The sequence below is a fragment of the Paramormyrops kingsleyae genome, chromosome 21 (assembly GCF_048594095.1).
Source record: "Paramormyrops kingsleyae isolate MSU_618 chromosome 21, PKINGS_0.4, whole genome shotgun sequence".
Lineage (NCBI taxonomy): Eukaryota > Metazoa > Chordata > Actinopteri > Osteoglossiformes > Mormyridae > Paramormyrops > Paramormyrops kingsleyae.
Window position 1 is genome coordinate 15222226 of NC_132817.1, and position 15206 is coordinate 15237431.

At 48.5% G+C, this 15206-nt stretch overlaps 1 protein-coding gene across 1 annotated transcript in view; it reads right to left on the reverse strand.

The window, feature by feature from the left end:
- Positions 1-17: 17 nt before the first annotated feature.
- The window catches only part of LOC111836592 (single-stranded DNA-binding protein 3), a 35150-nt gene continuing 19961 nt past the window's right edge, over positions 18-15206 (reverse strand). Inside the window, exons 5-18 of the mRNA XM_023798000.2 lie at positions 11381-11470; positions 7283-7366; positions 6563-6622; positions 6371-6437; positions 6182-6249; positions 5956-6020; positions 5738-5783; positions 5530-5565; positions 4876-4930; positions 4620-4690; positions 4187-4265; positions 3830-3858; positions 3571-3672; positions 18-2418 (exon numbers count right to left, since the gene is read on the reverse strand). Coding sequence (XP_023653768.2) covers positions 2389-2418; positions 3571-3672; positions 3830-3858; positions 4187-4265; positions 4620-4690; positions 4876-4930; positions 5530-5565; positions 5738-5783; positions 5956-6020; positions 6182-6249; positions 6371-6437; positions 6563-6622; positions 7283-7366; positions 11381-11470 — 882 coding nt within the window. The 3' untranslated portion in view covers positions 18-2388. The remainder of the gene's footprint in view (positions 2419-3570; positions 3673-3829; positions 3859-4186; positions 4266-4619; positions 4691-4875; positions 4931-5529; positions 5566-5737; positions 5784-5955; positions 6021-6181; positions 6250-6370; positions 6438-6562; positions 6623-7282; positions 7367-11380; positions 11471-15206) is intronic.

A 15206-nucleotide genomic window follows, 5' to 3' on the forward strand; every position in this document is an offset into this window, starting at 1 on the left:
AATCACATAAGACAAAATAATATTCAGGGCACAAATATTATGGCCATTTAATGCAATATTCGGTCACTGAATGTTGTCACCTTTACAATTGTGGATCTGATAGAGCAGCTAAATAAAAGCACATCGTCTCTTGAATAAAATCCCAGGAATTTGTCACCCCCAATCTGCACATTTTTTTGGAGCTGTATTCATTGGTAGTGACATATCAAAACATGTCAATATCAAAATGCATTTTACAGTATTTACATACCACAACGAATAAAATAAAAACTGGGAGCAGGAAACTGGTGAGAGCAGGCGTACTGGGCCTTAATGGTTGGCGGCAGAGAGGGCAGCTTAAGGTCAGTCACTGCAGCTCTTCACAAAAAAACCAGTCACCAGGCGATCTGACTGGGTGTCCAACTTGGAGTCGGAGCTCCGCAAGACTTTAACACCTGGCCGGGGGGGGTCGCGAAAGTCATTCCTACAGAAGGGAGGGACACGGGGCAAAGGGCACCAGTCATGTCAAAGCTAAGGTCACTGGCCAGAGCCGAAGCAGTGTCTCCAAGGTGGCCGGGGACCACCAACTAGGTGCAGATCGAGTAGCACCTTCCCCATGAAATATTTCATAATCATGAGAAGTGCCGAGAAAAAAAAAAAAACAAAAAAAAACCTTGGATTCCATATCAGACCAAGTTGCCTGCTTGGTACGGCCGTGAGTGGCCCAGTGGAGCCCCCTATGGGCAGGCATGAGGCTGCCTGAGGCTCGCGAGCGGATAAGCCAGCGCAAGATGGCAACTGGCAGTGAACTACTATAACCTGCTGTGGTGCCTTTTACACACGGCCCAAGTAAAAGCAGTGGCGTAGTAACACAACGCTGTGGAAGGATCGTCTTCCAGTGACGAGTGGGAGCAAAGCGCTCAGCACGGGCAAAACCACGAATAAAAGTCTTAGCCAAGATAACTCGGGACACCTCAGTCCCACTGACACTGGCCAATGTGCACAGCAGGGCTTTTACGACGGTTGGCAATAAAACTCATCTGGTCACATGACCCCTTATGTCACGGAGGACCTCATGCAGTCGGAGCTCTGCTACTGCAAAACCAGGATGGAAAAAACTGAGGCAAAGTGGGGAAAAAAAAACACACATGCAGACCCCTGGCGGAGACCAAATGAAAGGCAGTGATTTCTAGGGGGTAAAGGGGAGACGGCTGGGCCTCAGGACATCATATGGAAAACAGTCAGACAAGAATCACAGCTCTACTGAACTGTACTGATGTCCCACACGAGTCAACGGAAATGATCAGTCAGATGGTATGTTAGAGTAATACTATATAAACATAAACCCTGCACAAAACCAGTGGTCTGCACATAAACCTGAAACTGATCACAAAATAGGATACTGTATAAAATCCCTTAGTATGCGTCTCATAAAATTTACCCAGCCTCAAGATCACATTAAAAACCTAGTCTACAGTACCGAACCACTGGGTCTGGGCCTGGACGGGAATGGCCATTCTCAGCAGACTTTGCCTTCAACAGCGTGGAGGCACATCTATGGCGACGAGGGGCGTGTCTATGGTGACGAGGGGCGTGTCTATGGCAGCAGGAAACAGTCCCACTTGGCTGTGTGATAGGGGTCTAAGAAACCAGGCAGCATTTGCAGGGAGTCAATAAATGAAGATGAACGACTACCTTTTCCAGAGGTCAAGTAAACAGAGTCCATTGTGCATTTGGAGGGTGTGCTTATTTGACCGTCTTATGGGAATACATCGTGCCCTCCCGAAGATAAAATAATAAAAAAAAAAAAATTAAAGCTAATCATTACAATATCAATAATAAAATAACAATATTCATCGTACAATACATACACAGTACAACCCAGAAAATATTTTCTTGCCCAATACAACACAAGTTCCTTCTCTCAGTCCGTGTGTACAAATGAATTTAATGAGGTGCATTTGGGCCTCCTGGACCAGCTGCTCTGTTCAGAGGTCCAGAAGCATGATGAAGCGAGAGTAGAGAACCCCTGGTGCACGGCGTGGGCTGCTGGTTCTGCCCCTCTGGTTTTCTCCAAAGCCTTACTGGTCCAGGCTGCTCAAGAAGCCTGGGAGGCATGCGGAGTCAGACAGGAAGGTTTTCCTCTGCCGCAGAGGTGGCTTCCTACCATTGGTGGCGGCCATTTTGCACGCAGCGGTTTGGACTGGCTTGGCGCCAGTCCTGTGCTCCAGGGCCATCCCTGGGGGCTATGCAAGGCATCCCCGAGGGAAGGGGGGGGGGGGTAAAGTCGATGGGGGTGACGCAGAGTCCATGGGGTGGGAGTGTGAGGGACAGGACCAGGGACAGGAGTGGTGGGTGAGGTGTAAAAAGTACAAATAAAAAATAAAAATAAAGGGTAATAATGAAAAATCACACACTCATCGTCATGTTGGGTGAATACTGGAAAGAGAAGAGGGGAAGGGGTAAGAAAGATGAGAGGGGAGATTGTTTTTATTTTGCTGGTGAAGGCAACTAAAGATCACACCTAAGCAGTGGCTTAGCGCCTTGTGGCACTTAGCTCTACGTGGAAAAAACCACCTGATGTAACCAGCCAATCAAACGAGCCCATTCCTATAGCAACTGCTCACTGAAAAAATGTAAGGCTAACACTTGACTTGATGGGGCACAAACAATATAGTATTATGCTATTACATACGTATTAATTCACCAGAAACTAAGTCTTAGTTACAGACTGGTCTCATGGTAATTCATCTTTGATGAACAGACGCATATTTTATCTCAAGCAGTTACTATATTTGTCACTATATGTTAATTCTGTAAACCTTTGTGAACTACTGAAGGAACTACTGAAGGAACAAGGACAACGCAAATTAAATACTTATATTTGTTCATCATTAATGAATCGTGACATCCTTAATCTCAAGGAGCAACTATATTCGTTCTCAATTTGTACTTCGGCAGTAACTGAGTATTTGTGCCCCATCAGGTAAAGTATTACCAGCGTAAGGACAGGGTCTCACATGCACAGCTCCTGTAGGTCCCCACATGGTCAAAGCCATGTGAGCTGCGTGATGCAGCGCTGACTGAGAGGGTACAGGGTGACCCTTCCACATGGAAGAGTCACCTTGCAGCTATGGTGCCTCTTTTCCAGCACAGATATAACACTGGAATCTACACAGGCATAAATATTGCAAGGATTATTCCCCCCCCCGTTAATGAGGGCTCCCCTCGCAGATCCTGCTCTCTCAGTGAGGCCATGTGGAAGATGCTCTTCAGGAGTGTGCTGGGCAGTGGAGTGGGGACAGCATCCCTTTAACAATAGTGACGAACAAATGAAGCTTCATGAACCATTCGCTATATCTTTTGACCCCACTAGATGGTGCTCTTGGGGCATACTTTGAGCCCTTTTATGAATGAAGAGCACCATCTAGTGGGATTACAAAATACAGCAAATGGTTCGCAAAGTTTCAATTGGCAGTCACTACTTAACGGTGCCCCATGCCCATTCAAGTACTATGACTGCAGGGGTTAGGCTTGTGGGTAAATGAACCAGGAAAATGGGGTGGGGTGGGGGGGGGGACCTCTACTCACACTTTCACTTTGGAATGGGTTGAGGAAGTTGCCAGTCATCTCCCCGTCGTCACGCGGTGTACCGGGCGGGTTGTTCATGCCCGCCATGTTGTTGGGAGAGTTCTGTCATTGTTGGGGAACGTACAAGTGTAACACTGTAGTTAATTCACGATTCTTGTATTTGTTTCCTATGAGGTGATGGTGCCATAGAGACTTGGAGTACAATGCAACATGCAGCATAAAATTAACATTAAAGTGAGCATCCGGATTTTTATCTCACCTTTGGCAACCCATCCATGTCACCTGATCCTATGAAGAAAAAATAAGATGGAAATTTTACTTTTGAACTCAAACAAGACCTCATCAACAGGCACTAACACCTGAGCAGAATTAAGGGTGCGATTTCCACAAACCTCCTGCAGATGGTGCTCATTCACATTTAACACGAATGGCCAAAAAGTGCACGGGCACGCAAAACTGACCCAAAATGTTGGACTGATTAGCCTTATTCTTGTATTTCTAACTTCAGATTAAGACTGAATACAAAGTTATCCAACGTAACAAAAGCCTGTAATTTCAGTCTGACGGTAGAGGGACACCGTATGACGGAGGAACCACCGCAGGACCGCCAGCTCACCTAGTGACCCGTTCATGTGGTGCGGCTCCATGCTGCCCATCCCTCCCATCGGGCCGTCAGGACCGGGCCCCATTGGGAACTGCAACGCAGGCAGGGGTCAGAGCACCGCACACGCTCCAAGCACTACCACTCTCTCCTCATTTGCATACTATTTACATATCATTTTCAAGTCATTTACATATTACGCTTCATTCATCTGGCTCTTCGCTCTCCTTCCCCCAGTGTTTTACGTGATCATTGTCATGGCAACAGCAGCACAGAAGCGCCCAATGAGGCTCCACCAGAGTTAGTATCTCATTACAGACACACGAATGTGAGAAATGCCTATAGGGAAGCTGCTGTTCTCTATCGCTCAGGGAGACGGGCAACCTCCAGTGTAACGAGCAGATGACCAGTGCTGACCAATCACGCGCCGGCCCAAGAGGGAACTCACATTGGGCCTGTTGCCCCCTGGGCCGATGGGATTCATCATGGTGTAGATGTTCTCACTGGAGTTCGTAGAGTCTGGCGAGAGACCACATGTGGGTATTAGAATTTTACAAATACGATTTCTAAAATACAACACGCCATTTCACAAAGTCCTACAATTTGCTGCCACCTACAAATGTCAAGACTGTTTAACGACACATAAAATAGATTGGGGGAACCGAGTTTGGAGATGCATGACTACAGGTCAAGGAGAGACAGACCTCCGGGACTCGGCATGATGGGAGTTCCTGGTGGGCCTCCTCCCCCTGGGGGGCCCTGAAAGACAGCGAGGAAGGTCACACCCACACAAACCCCTCCAGAAACCAGCACCACCTTGCAGACAAAGGAGCTCAAGCCGACTCCATCAGCATGCAGGCCGGATACTGTAAGAGTGATGAAGACTAGTGGCATAATGCACCGAGAGGACGCTGTTCAATGTGACGCTTCAAGTCCACTGCGCTTCAGTTCCAATTAAATTTGATTTGTGACTAATGGCATCACTGCCCTAACAGCTTTCCGAAGTAACGCTAATGTCAGAGTCAGGCTTCGCTTTTTCAGTAAACTGCATTTTGCTGAAGGTCTTGTAGGCCTCGCGAAGGAGAACCTACTTTGCTGCACTTTGTAGCTGCACTTTAGAGCTCAGCCACTATGCGAGGAGAAGCAGGACGCTACGGCAGCAAGCCCGATCTGTCGTCATCTTCCCACTGCTGCTTACGGCTGGTATAAGACATACCAGATATGCAAGGCGACGGATTTTTACGTCGCTCAGTTTAAGAATCAATGTGTGCAAAGCCACTTCTTGGCTGAAACACAAGCCCAAATTATTAGCTACTACGCCATCTGCTGGCCACAAGAATATAACAAGTAGCACTCACCACATAATTTCCTGGAGAAGAGGAGGAGTATGCTATCTGTTGGGGGGGGGGGGGGATAGAGAACATAGTTAGCATCCTCATGGCCTCTTACAACAGCCGTGGACTGAAGCCTTTTCATAAGATATCCACACGTTTCAAAATAAAAGCCAGACACAAAACACACACAAAAAAGTACCACACATGCACGGAAACGAGACGACAGACATACCGAATTTGCATTAGGATTGGGCCAAGGACCTCGTCCTCCAGGACCCCTGAAAGAGAAATCAGACTGAGGAGCCCTGCCTTCAAAACAGCATCCTCCAATAACATCACCACCCGCAAATTAATCCAAACACAGCGCTAATCCAAGCTGAGCCTCTCCATAGATCTCTGGGGAGAAAACTGGGAGGACACTGCCCCCTGCAGGAGGGCAACAGTACTTACATGTTCATCCCCGGCATGCCCGGCCCACCCAGCGAGTTGGGAGGGGGCCGCATCCCGCCATAGTTCTACACGGAGACAGCAGGCAAAACGCACACATATTATCAGCGTTTCTGTTTGAGAGTGAGACCAGCAGGACAGATGCACTCAAAACTTTTCATGCAGATACATGAGCAGACACATGAGGCATATATGGCGGTAAACATTTTGCATTAAAGGCCATGCCTACCTGGGGGCCCATGCCTCCCATCCCACGTGGGGGGTTCATGCGCATTGGACCTCCCATGTTTGGATGCCCTGCAAGATTGGGGGGGGGGGGGGGATTGTTAATTTCACACAGAAGCAAGAAGAGTCGTCATTTATCCCTCTATCTAAACCGCAGCCCCGCCCACATCCCCATGCACCAATCACAGATCACCTTGGGGTCTGGTTGGGTCCAAGCTGTTGGGAAGTAGGGGCTGGGACCCTGGGACTCCAACAGGGGGCTGCAGGGAAGCAGGAAAAGGAGATTTCACCCTCTCACCTTGTTATGGCACCAGCACATTCAGGGTCTGAAACTCCTTTACTATGTAAACATGTGAGCGCAAGTACCAGGGAGGAGATGCTGTACCTGGTTTGGCATGCGGAGGGTGGGGCGGGGCCCCCCAGGGTACCTCGGAGACATGAAAGGCTACAAGTGCAGAGGAACAGAGATTTAAAAATATATACAGTAAACAGGGCCGGTGTTTCCCTTTTCCGCTGAAATCCTGTATGATCAGTGCCATGACAAGCCAATGTCAAAACAAGGTCTGCCAGCAGGGAGTGCCAGAGAGGCGGAAAGCAAGATGTAAACGTATTTGGAGGGGAGACCCCTCCAAAACAAAGCGCCGTAGAAGTGAACCGGCAGGCAGTGGGAGTCTGAGGGCTCTGTGCCGCTGGCTGGGGGAGAGGGGCGGGCCGGGCGGATGCCGCAGCGCTGAATGAGCCGTTTGGTTGTAAGCTGTGAGAAAGACCCTGGGGGGGGGGAACGATACTGCGGCGTCAGACCCGGGGGCTGGCAGTTTGGGTGACTGCATTCAGGTCTATTCACCAGTGCATATTGACACACTTAGAGAAGTGTGTGGGGGGGGGGGGGTTCAGTCTTTCACAGCTAATTGGAGAGACGACACTCGTTTTGGGGTAAGTGGGAAGTGAGCAGGAAAAACAGTTACATAATGACTTGGGGGGTGGGGGGGAAAGCGGCAGATTCTCATCTAACTCCTGGCCTCTCAGATGGGGGGGGGAGTTAGAGAGAGAGAGAGAGAGAGCACTGCAGGGTGACGGGCGTGCTGATGGCTCATGCTGCCCCTACCTGTCCATGGGAGGCCATCATGGGGTTGCTGGGGTTGTGTGGCGGGGGCTGAGCGTGCGGAGATGGCTGGGACCCGGGGGGGCCCTGCAAGGGGGGAGAGCAGAGGGGCAATGAGACACCCAGACACAGGCAGACGGCGGCTTCCACGTGCTGCCAGTATCGATTTACGCGGTAACCTAAAATCCTGCGTTAATCATGTAAACGGCTCGTGCTGAAGCATGCGAAGGGGCCGGGATATTGCAGCCCTGACACAGAACTGCCTCTCCTGCCGGCCCGATGCACGTTGATCCAGTTTGCAGGCCCACACTTCCAGGTCAGCCCGGGGCTGACACCGACCCGGCACCGAGGATACAGACACAACCACGAGGCCTGTAAAAATCGCTTTCCAGCCAGCTGCAGAAAAGACAGGTTAGCATCTAACTGCAACTTCATCACCCCAGTTCATTTTCCTGACGGGGCCCAGAAACTGGTGACATGCAAAGGGACAGCAGGTCTGGAGGTAACATCCTCCCACCACAAGGGGGCAGTGTGTCACCGTCAGCTGAGCGCCAAGTCACACAAGCGCCCATTGCGGTATTACGGTCCCAGTCATACATTTATTGTTACTTCTCATAGACATGCATTGCAGCACCAGCTTCACCGGAAAAGGTTTTAATGGGCACAACATATACACAACCAAAGTCTTTCACCATCTCATGCGCAAAAGCAACAATTCCAGTTTTTTTAAATAAACTAAATATTTCACACCTAATTTGACTTCATATTTCCGCCCGGTTCAACTGAAAATATGAAGATATAAAAACTGAGAGCGGGTGAGGAATATCTGCTCTGACCGAACACCAATCGTCACCTGCGACTTCAAATCTCAAGGACACGTCGTAAATAAGCTTCCTTAAATACCATTGTAATGCTGCTATATTTCAAAACAGTAGAAGATCGATATGTAGCTTTAAACAGCAGTTTAAGGATACAGTGGGACCAGGCTAAGTTAGACAGGCCAATATATCACTGTTTTCAGTTAAAACACACTGGGTAAAAACGCCGTCCTGAGACGCGGCTTATTACGTGTCGTCCTCATGATAAAAAAAAAAAACAACAACAAAATACAGGGGGGGGGGGGGGGGGGTGCACATTATTCCTGTTGCTTCAGACAACTCAAGCGGAGTCTTAAAAACGGCTCATATTAGAGTTTTCTGGCCGAACCGTGATTCATTTCGTCAGGCAGTTCAGGCTAGGCACTTGTAAGCATTCACTTGGCCTGGGAGCTACATCGGCGCCCCCTAGAGACCCACGAAAAGCCTGCAGTTTCCGATTCAACGGCAGCGATAGCCGGCGAGAACTGCTCTAGTCTGCAGTGACATGCCACCTGAAGTGTGTGAAGACAGCAACCCGTACACATGCGGGCGTGTGGGCAGCCGGCAACATAAACACGCCCATCAGCTTCCACAGCTCCGTCGACCTGAAGCCACCGGGCCAAATGTTTAGCAGAAAAATCTGGCTATATGCTGCACGGTCACAGCCATGGGAGCTACCATACAGGCAGGTGAAATGAGGACTCTCTGCGGGGTCTCTCTGTGAATTCAAAGATCTAGAGAGATCTCAAAATAGAACTGCTATTCCTTGAGACCAAGAGGAGTCAGCTAAGGTGGTTCAGGCATCTCGTAAGGATGCCACCAGGCTGGCTGGCTCCAGTGGGGGCTGTCCCACTGTGCAGGGGCCACGGGGCAGACCCCGGCCTCGCTGGAGGAGCAGCACCCGCCAGCCAGCCCATCCGAGGCAGCCAGAGCCTGCGGCCTCGGAAGTAGGTCTTCTTGGCGTGCGAGTCGGCGACCCTCCGAAACGTCGCCAGTCTCTCTCGCACGTACGCAAAATGGCCGCCTCACACAGTGCGGGACAGAAATCCACGGCCAAGCCAGATACTCCGCGCTCCCGGCATCCTGCAGGCCTGACACTGCCCAGGCGGCGAGGCGACACCAGCTGCCAGAGCCGAAAATGAAGGCCATTCCAGCCCACCAGAACACTGCACTCGGTCTAGCCTGGCAGTGGGGGGCAGTGATGGAGAAATGGGAGGGAGGGCAGAATATACACAGCTAGCTTATTTTACCTTGCTCGTTCTAAGGCAGTGAGAGGATTTCCACAGTGATTTCACACCCCCACCTCCAAACAAACACAAGCATAACCTCTTGACAACCCCCCCCACTGCATCTCAACATAAAATAAAAACACTATTCATGAAAAGTGATAGACTCAACCCCAACATCCCCATGCCCTCAAAACATTAAACATCTACTGTGTTCCAGGAGTAACGCCGTAACGTCAGGAATAATTATACACAAACAAAAACCACTGACAGGCAGACAGCAGAGGGAATCCTTCTCTACTAAGGGTGAGGACAAGGGTAATTAAGATGATCAGACCCTCCTCTTCTCATTCAAAGTGACATTTTCCCACCTAGGCTTGGGCGATGTGACAATATCAGCAGCCTGGATGCACAATATTTTTTCATTACAAATGAAAGTGATCTTTGCCACTTAATTCTGAATTTGTGTTTGACACCAAAAATCCCACTATAAACGCTCGAGAAAGGTAACCAATAAATGCACAGTCACTTCGTTAATGAGTGCAGCAACGAGCCCGACAACCTGGACGGCAAACGCGAGCGACATGGTTGTAAATAAGAGCACTTATTTGGCAGCTTTTTTGGTTTCCAGTCGAATGTGAACGAGAAACCTGCAAATTTAAATAAAGTCACATGCTGCATCTGCTGAAAAGACATAACGGAGGACGACAACAGCACAAATCCTTACTCTCACCTACGAGTTCGTCACGCGGCAATCTGCTAGGATGAGCAAGGCTACTTCACCTCCAGATTCGGCACCAGATGTTTCCATTGGGCAGCACACAAGACACTCAGACACGGGCAAACATCAAAGTGTTTGCAAAAAAGGACCAAACACAAACAGGAGTTCAACTTGGAAGGGATGCAAAAGAATCGGTACGTTTTTACACACTAGAGAAAGCTTCTAAGATATGCTTAACACGTTTGAGCATTAATATGGGATCCCCAGCAGCAAGTACTCTGCAAAAATTGGCATCCTGAGTTACTACGACAAAGTTCATGCAGAGGTAGAAGCAGCTATCAGGAAGACAGATTATTTTTTGCTAACAGACATGTGGTGCAGAATTAAATTTAGGTGTCTTACAGGTCTATCACAGCTCATTTCATCAACCCCAACAGGAGACAAAAATTGGCCCCAAACACACTTCATCCCCCGAGAGTCAGTGCAGTGAAACAGTTCTTAAACATTATTAATTGAGTTTTAAAATTACAACCCTGATATATGTTTTCTGATGTAAATTTTGTTTGTAAAATCAAGCCACGCTTGTAGCCCATTTTCACAAGTGCACAAGCAGACTTCTTCACTTAATAATATGCTGTCACGCATCATGACTGGGATACATTCTGAAAAATGCGCGTTCGGCGATTTCGTCATTGCACAAACATCATAAAGTGTACTTACACAAACCTAGATGGTATAACACACTACATGCTAAAGTATTTTTTAGAAAGAGTACACTCTAAAATAGCGATAAAACAATACAGTATAGTAAATGCATAAACCAGTAAGAGTAATTTTAAAGTATTATGTACTGTACATAATTATAAAAGTATAGCACATGCAAGACTGGCAGTGCAGCGGGTATGTTCACACCAGCATCACCACAAACACACGAGTGGTGCATTGCACTATGATGTCACGACAGCTATGACATCATTATGAGATAGGATTTTTTTCAGCTCCATCACAGTATAATGGGATATGCGGCCCGTTGTTGACTGATATGTCATTATGCAGCACACAACTAATATAGAACTGAATATAATGGAATTTTCAAAGGAGAAAGTTTCTGAAGATGAACAATAATATTTCTATGGTAAGATTTGGCTTTCAGTAATACCGGAAAGTAAATGCTGCTGTACCCTCGTCCCACCGGCCGAAGACCCCGGTTAAGAGGCCTCAGCTCCACATCTCCACATCACCACATCACAGCAAGGTTCAGAGAAAGCGGGGGGGGGGGGGGGGGGGGCGTTCTTACCTGGAAAAAGCCAGGGGGCATCGGACCACCTGGCATGCCGTCATTGGGAGGCATGTTGCCCATCACCGGGCTGGGGGCAGCAGCCGCACTCTGCAGCAAACAGACACATACAGGTGGTCAAAAACCAGGAAGCACACACAGCACATACAAGTACAGCTAAAATCAGACAGGGGGCAGCACTGAGCAGTGGAAGGAACACCAACAGCCAACACACAGAGCTTGGCAGGAAATGCTATTGAATAAATCCAGCACTGAACAGGGCATACAGTCCGCCTGCATATCAGGAAATATCTAGTCCCGCCCACCGCTCCGCAACCTGACCATGTGACCAGCTAACAGACAGAAACCCATCCACCAGCACCTTCTGGGCTCACTCAAACATTTACAAATGACCCAAAACAATATAAACGGGAAAAAGCAATGGATTACCATTTCAAATTTTAGCAATCAGTGTTACGATAAAACAAAAAAAGGAGCTGAAAATTCCCAGAAATAACACACAGGCAAACCAAACTCATTATCTACCACTTTATTGAAAAAGTTGGTGGTGTTGCCATGAGTTGTGCTAACAGACAAAGTGAAGCCAACAAATCACTTGCTCTTGATCAATATTATCTTTATGCAAAATCCAAAATATTTCCACACAGCGGAAGATGGATCTCTTTTGGCGACCAGTTTTTGTCCACGAGCGAGTCCAGCAATAATCTGGAAAACGATCGAGTTTTGTTTTCTATGGCAGAGTGAAAATGTTCTAGTGCAACACTGTCTTAACGCAGCTATCGTTGTTCTTGCGTCGCGACAACTGCGTGTGCATAACATGCAATATCGACATTAACACCCCACCCTGTTTGGCTCGGAGCGGAACGCTGGGCTGCGGCCACCACAGAGACCCAAGTAAACATGGGCACAGCTGATGGGATCACACAGGATGGGGAGGGTGGGTCACGGCTGGATCAGGGAGGCTGGAAGGGAAGCTTCTGCCCTGAGGCTCAGACTACAAGGGCTACAGCAGCGGAGATTCAACAGGAATACTACAGTACAGCCAGAGAAACCCCTCTCCCCACAAACTCCCCAGGTCGCCTTGTTTCTATGACAACCCCAACCTCTGTTCTCTCCCCGGTGCCCATTAAACCCTCAGGCTGTCAGTCATCTACCAGGCGTGGGGGGGGGGGGGTTAAGAAGTCAGTGGCCTCCAATCACATGCAGCCTCGACTACCACACTTAACCCCTTAAACACAGGCTGCATTGACTCATTTACAATGACGCCAGTGTGTGTCTGCCGACGTTCACTGAGGCCACTCCTCCCTCCACGTTATACCACTTCTGAAAAGGCGCGAAAAGCAGGACGCGGGTTAGCAGGCCTACAACGCCGTCATGTCGCTTCTTTCCAACTCACACTACGCTCCATGAACCCAACGTGGGTACCAGAGTATAGTCTTCCCTCACCCCCACTTCTTGCTGCCCATCACAGGCTACTACATCAAGTGAATTAGCATCACTACACTATTAAGTGCCCCTCCCACTCAACTTAATGGAGAAGGGCGGGGGGGGGGGGGGGGTATGCGCAATAGGACATGTAACTGGGGTCCAATAATCTAAACATGCACAGGTTTTAATGGCCTGCTCAAGCCCCCGGACTGTTTGAACAACAAACCCCACCCGTGAATACAGAGGAATAAAACCATGAATTAGGTCATTACTACTTTGGAAACGATTCCCAGGAACTGCAAAGGACTGCTATGCTAAATGCTACATGGTAGCAGCTTATATGGGTCACCTGTGCAGTCACGTGACAAAGGTCATGTGACAAAGCCCTGCACCCTTCTTGTAAACACCACCAGGGGCTGCAGACTACATGCTGATTAAACACAATGATAGGCTGTCAAAGTCATGTGCTCAAGTGACAAGAAACACGCACCATCATACCCACAAATTCACTTTACTGGCATCTTTCAATGTGAACCAACGTGCCCCACAGGATATCTCCCGAAACGAACACGAGCTTCCAGACACCAGTGACAGAACAGCCCACACAGTGAGAACTCTAGGCCCAAAATCCTGATTAGGTTCCTTAGAAAACACCTTAGAGCCACAAGATCTACTGGAAGAATTTCCCAGTAATGCATTACATTAGCTTCACCTTCATAATGCCTTTATGAAACATTCAGTGCACCTTCATAATACATTCATAAGCTGCAATCAAGAATACCATAACATCCTAACATACCATAACATCTTTAATGTACATTAATAACAAACATATTACATAATGATACAATGTTTCTTTGTTAGTGAATATTGCAGCTGTCATTTTGTTTACTGAAAGTATTAGGAATTAAATTCTTTAAGACATGTTAAGGCATACTTACATGCTGCTATCCATGCATCTATAGATGCATACTGAATGCATTATGAAGGTGCAGTTACTGTAAATCGTTATGGAATTTCCGTTCTAGAAAAAAAAAACACAACAACAACAACAACAGAAGGCCTGTAGCCATGGAGCTCCTGATACCCCAGTTCAGCACGGTGCAGATTCTGCCAGACAGGCTCAGCTGCACAGCACCAAACGACAGGTTCCAGTGAACATGCAGGGCTGACTGCGCAGTCGCTCAGCAGCCCAGGTACCCAAGCGGTGCGTCTGCAGCTCAGCCTTCTCCACCCACGCATCATCTGCACAAACTTCTACTACTAAGCCACTGACTGTCCATAACCCAGCCTATTACATTTATGCCTCAGCAACGGTCTCAGGTTCTCTGCTTTTCCAACCTCCCCACCGCTGATCCATCCCCATTCCCAGCGAGATCTCTGCTCCACACACACGAAACTGGGGGAGAGGTTCTGGTTTCCCTCTGAACGGGGGTCTCGCAACGTACCCACGTGGAGTGTGGCCTGGCTGAAGTCTCCGCAAGCAGGGGAGAGACAATTCACCGACAGAGAGACACCGGCCGGCATTGAACAGCTGAGATCCAGCCACTGATGGCCAGTCTCAGGTAGGACCCCACCCTGCTCTCCAAGACTGGCAGGAATTTTGGCATCTCAGGCCCTGCACCGCCATCCAACTGCAACCCCCCCCCCCCCCCCAGACAGCATCCTCTCCAAGCCAGTTCTCCAGAGTACTGCACACTAATCTAAAATGGGAGCAAACTGGACTGAATTAGCCCCAAGCAGATTGTACCAGAAAAGTCCCACTTGTTCTCACAGTAAGACTTAAGCTTCACATTAGTGAGACTGCCAGGTCATGTGACCAGTGCCACCCAGCAAGCGTCTGGATGATGCTTGCATTTGGCCAGTATATTCAAAAAGGAAAAACTGACTGGAGACAGAGGAAGACTTCACTGATTAGAGACTGTGCCAAAGACGAAATACGCACCACGTTTATAATTTGTAAATGAAATGAAAAGCCCGCTTCACATAAATGAAACTCATTCTGGTTGAGAATGTTTTAAAGACCAACCTCAGAATTTATATTTAGAAAGTTAATTCTTTGACCACTAGCCTATCCAAGCCGGACACCCATGGAACCATGGCAGAAGGCATAATATGTGCAAACACTACCACCACTCCAGAAAAATACAGACCACCACAGCCAAGATAACCATTCATAACAGCAGCCAGACAATACTAATGGCAGCACAAGCCTTAGGGCTAATGGCTGGCCTATAAACTGGAGGGGCATTAGGACCTAGGGGGACACACGCACAGCCTGCCCATCCACCCCCTTTATGCTAATTCGGTACATGAACTTGAGCGGGCCACACGGTCCCCGGAGGAAAAACGGGGTCGTCCGCTTCTGCCCCTCCCCTCCCTGCCTTTCCCCTCAACA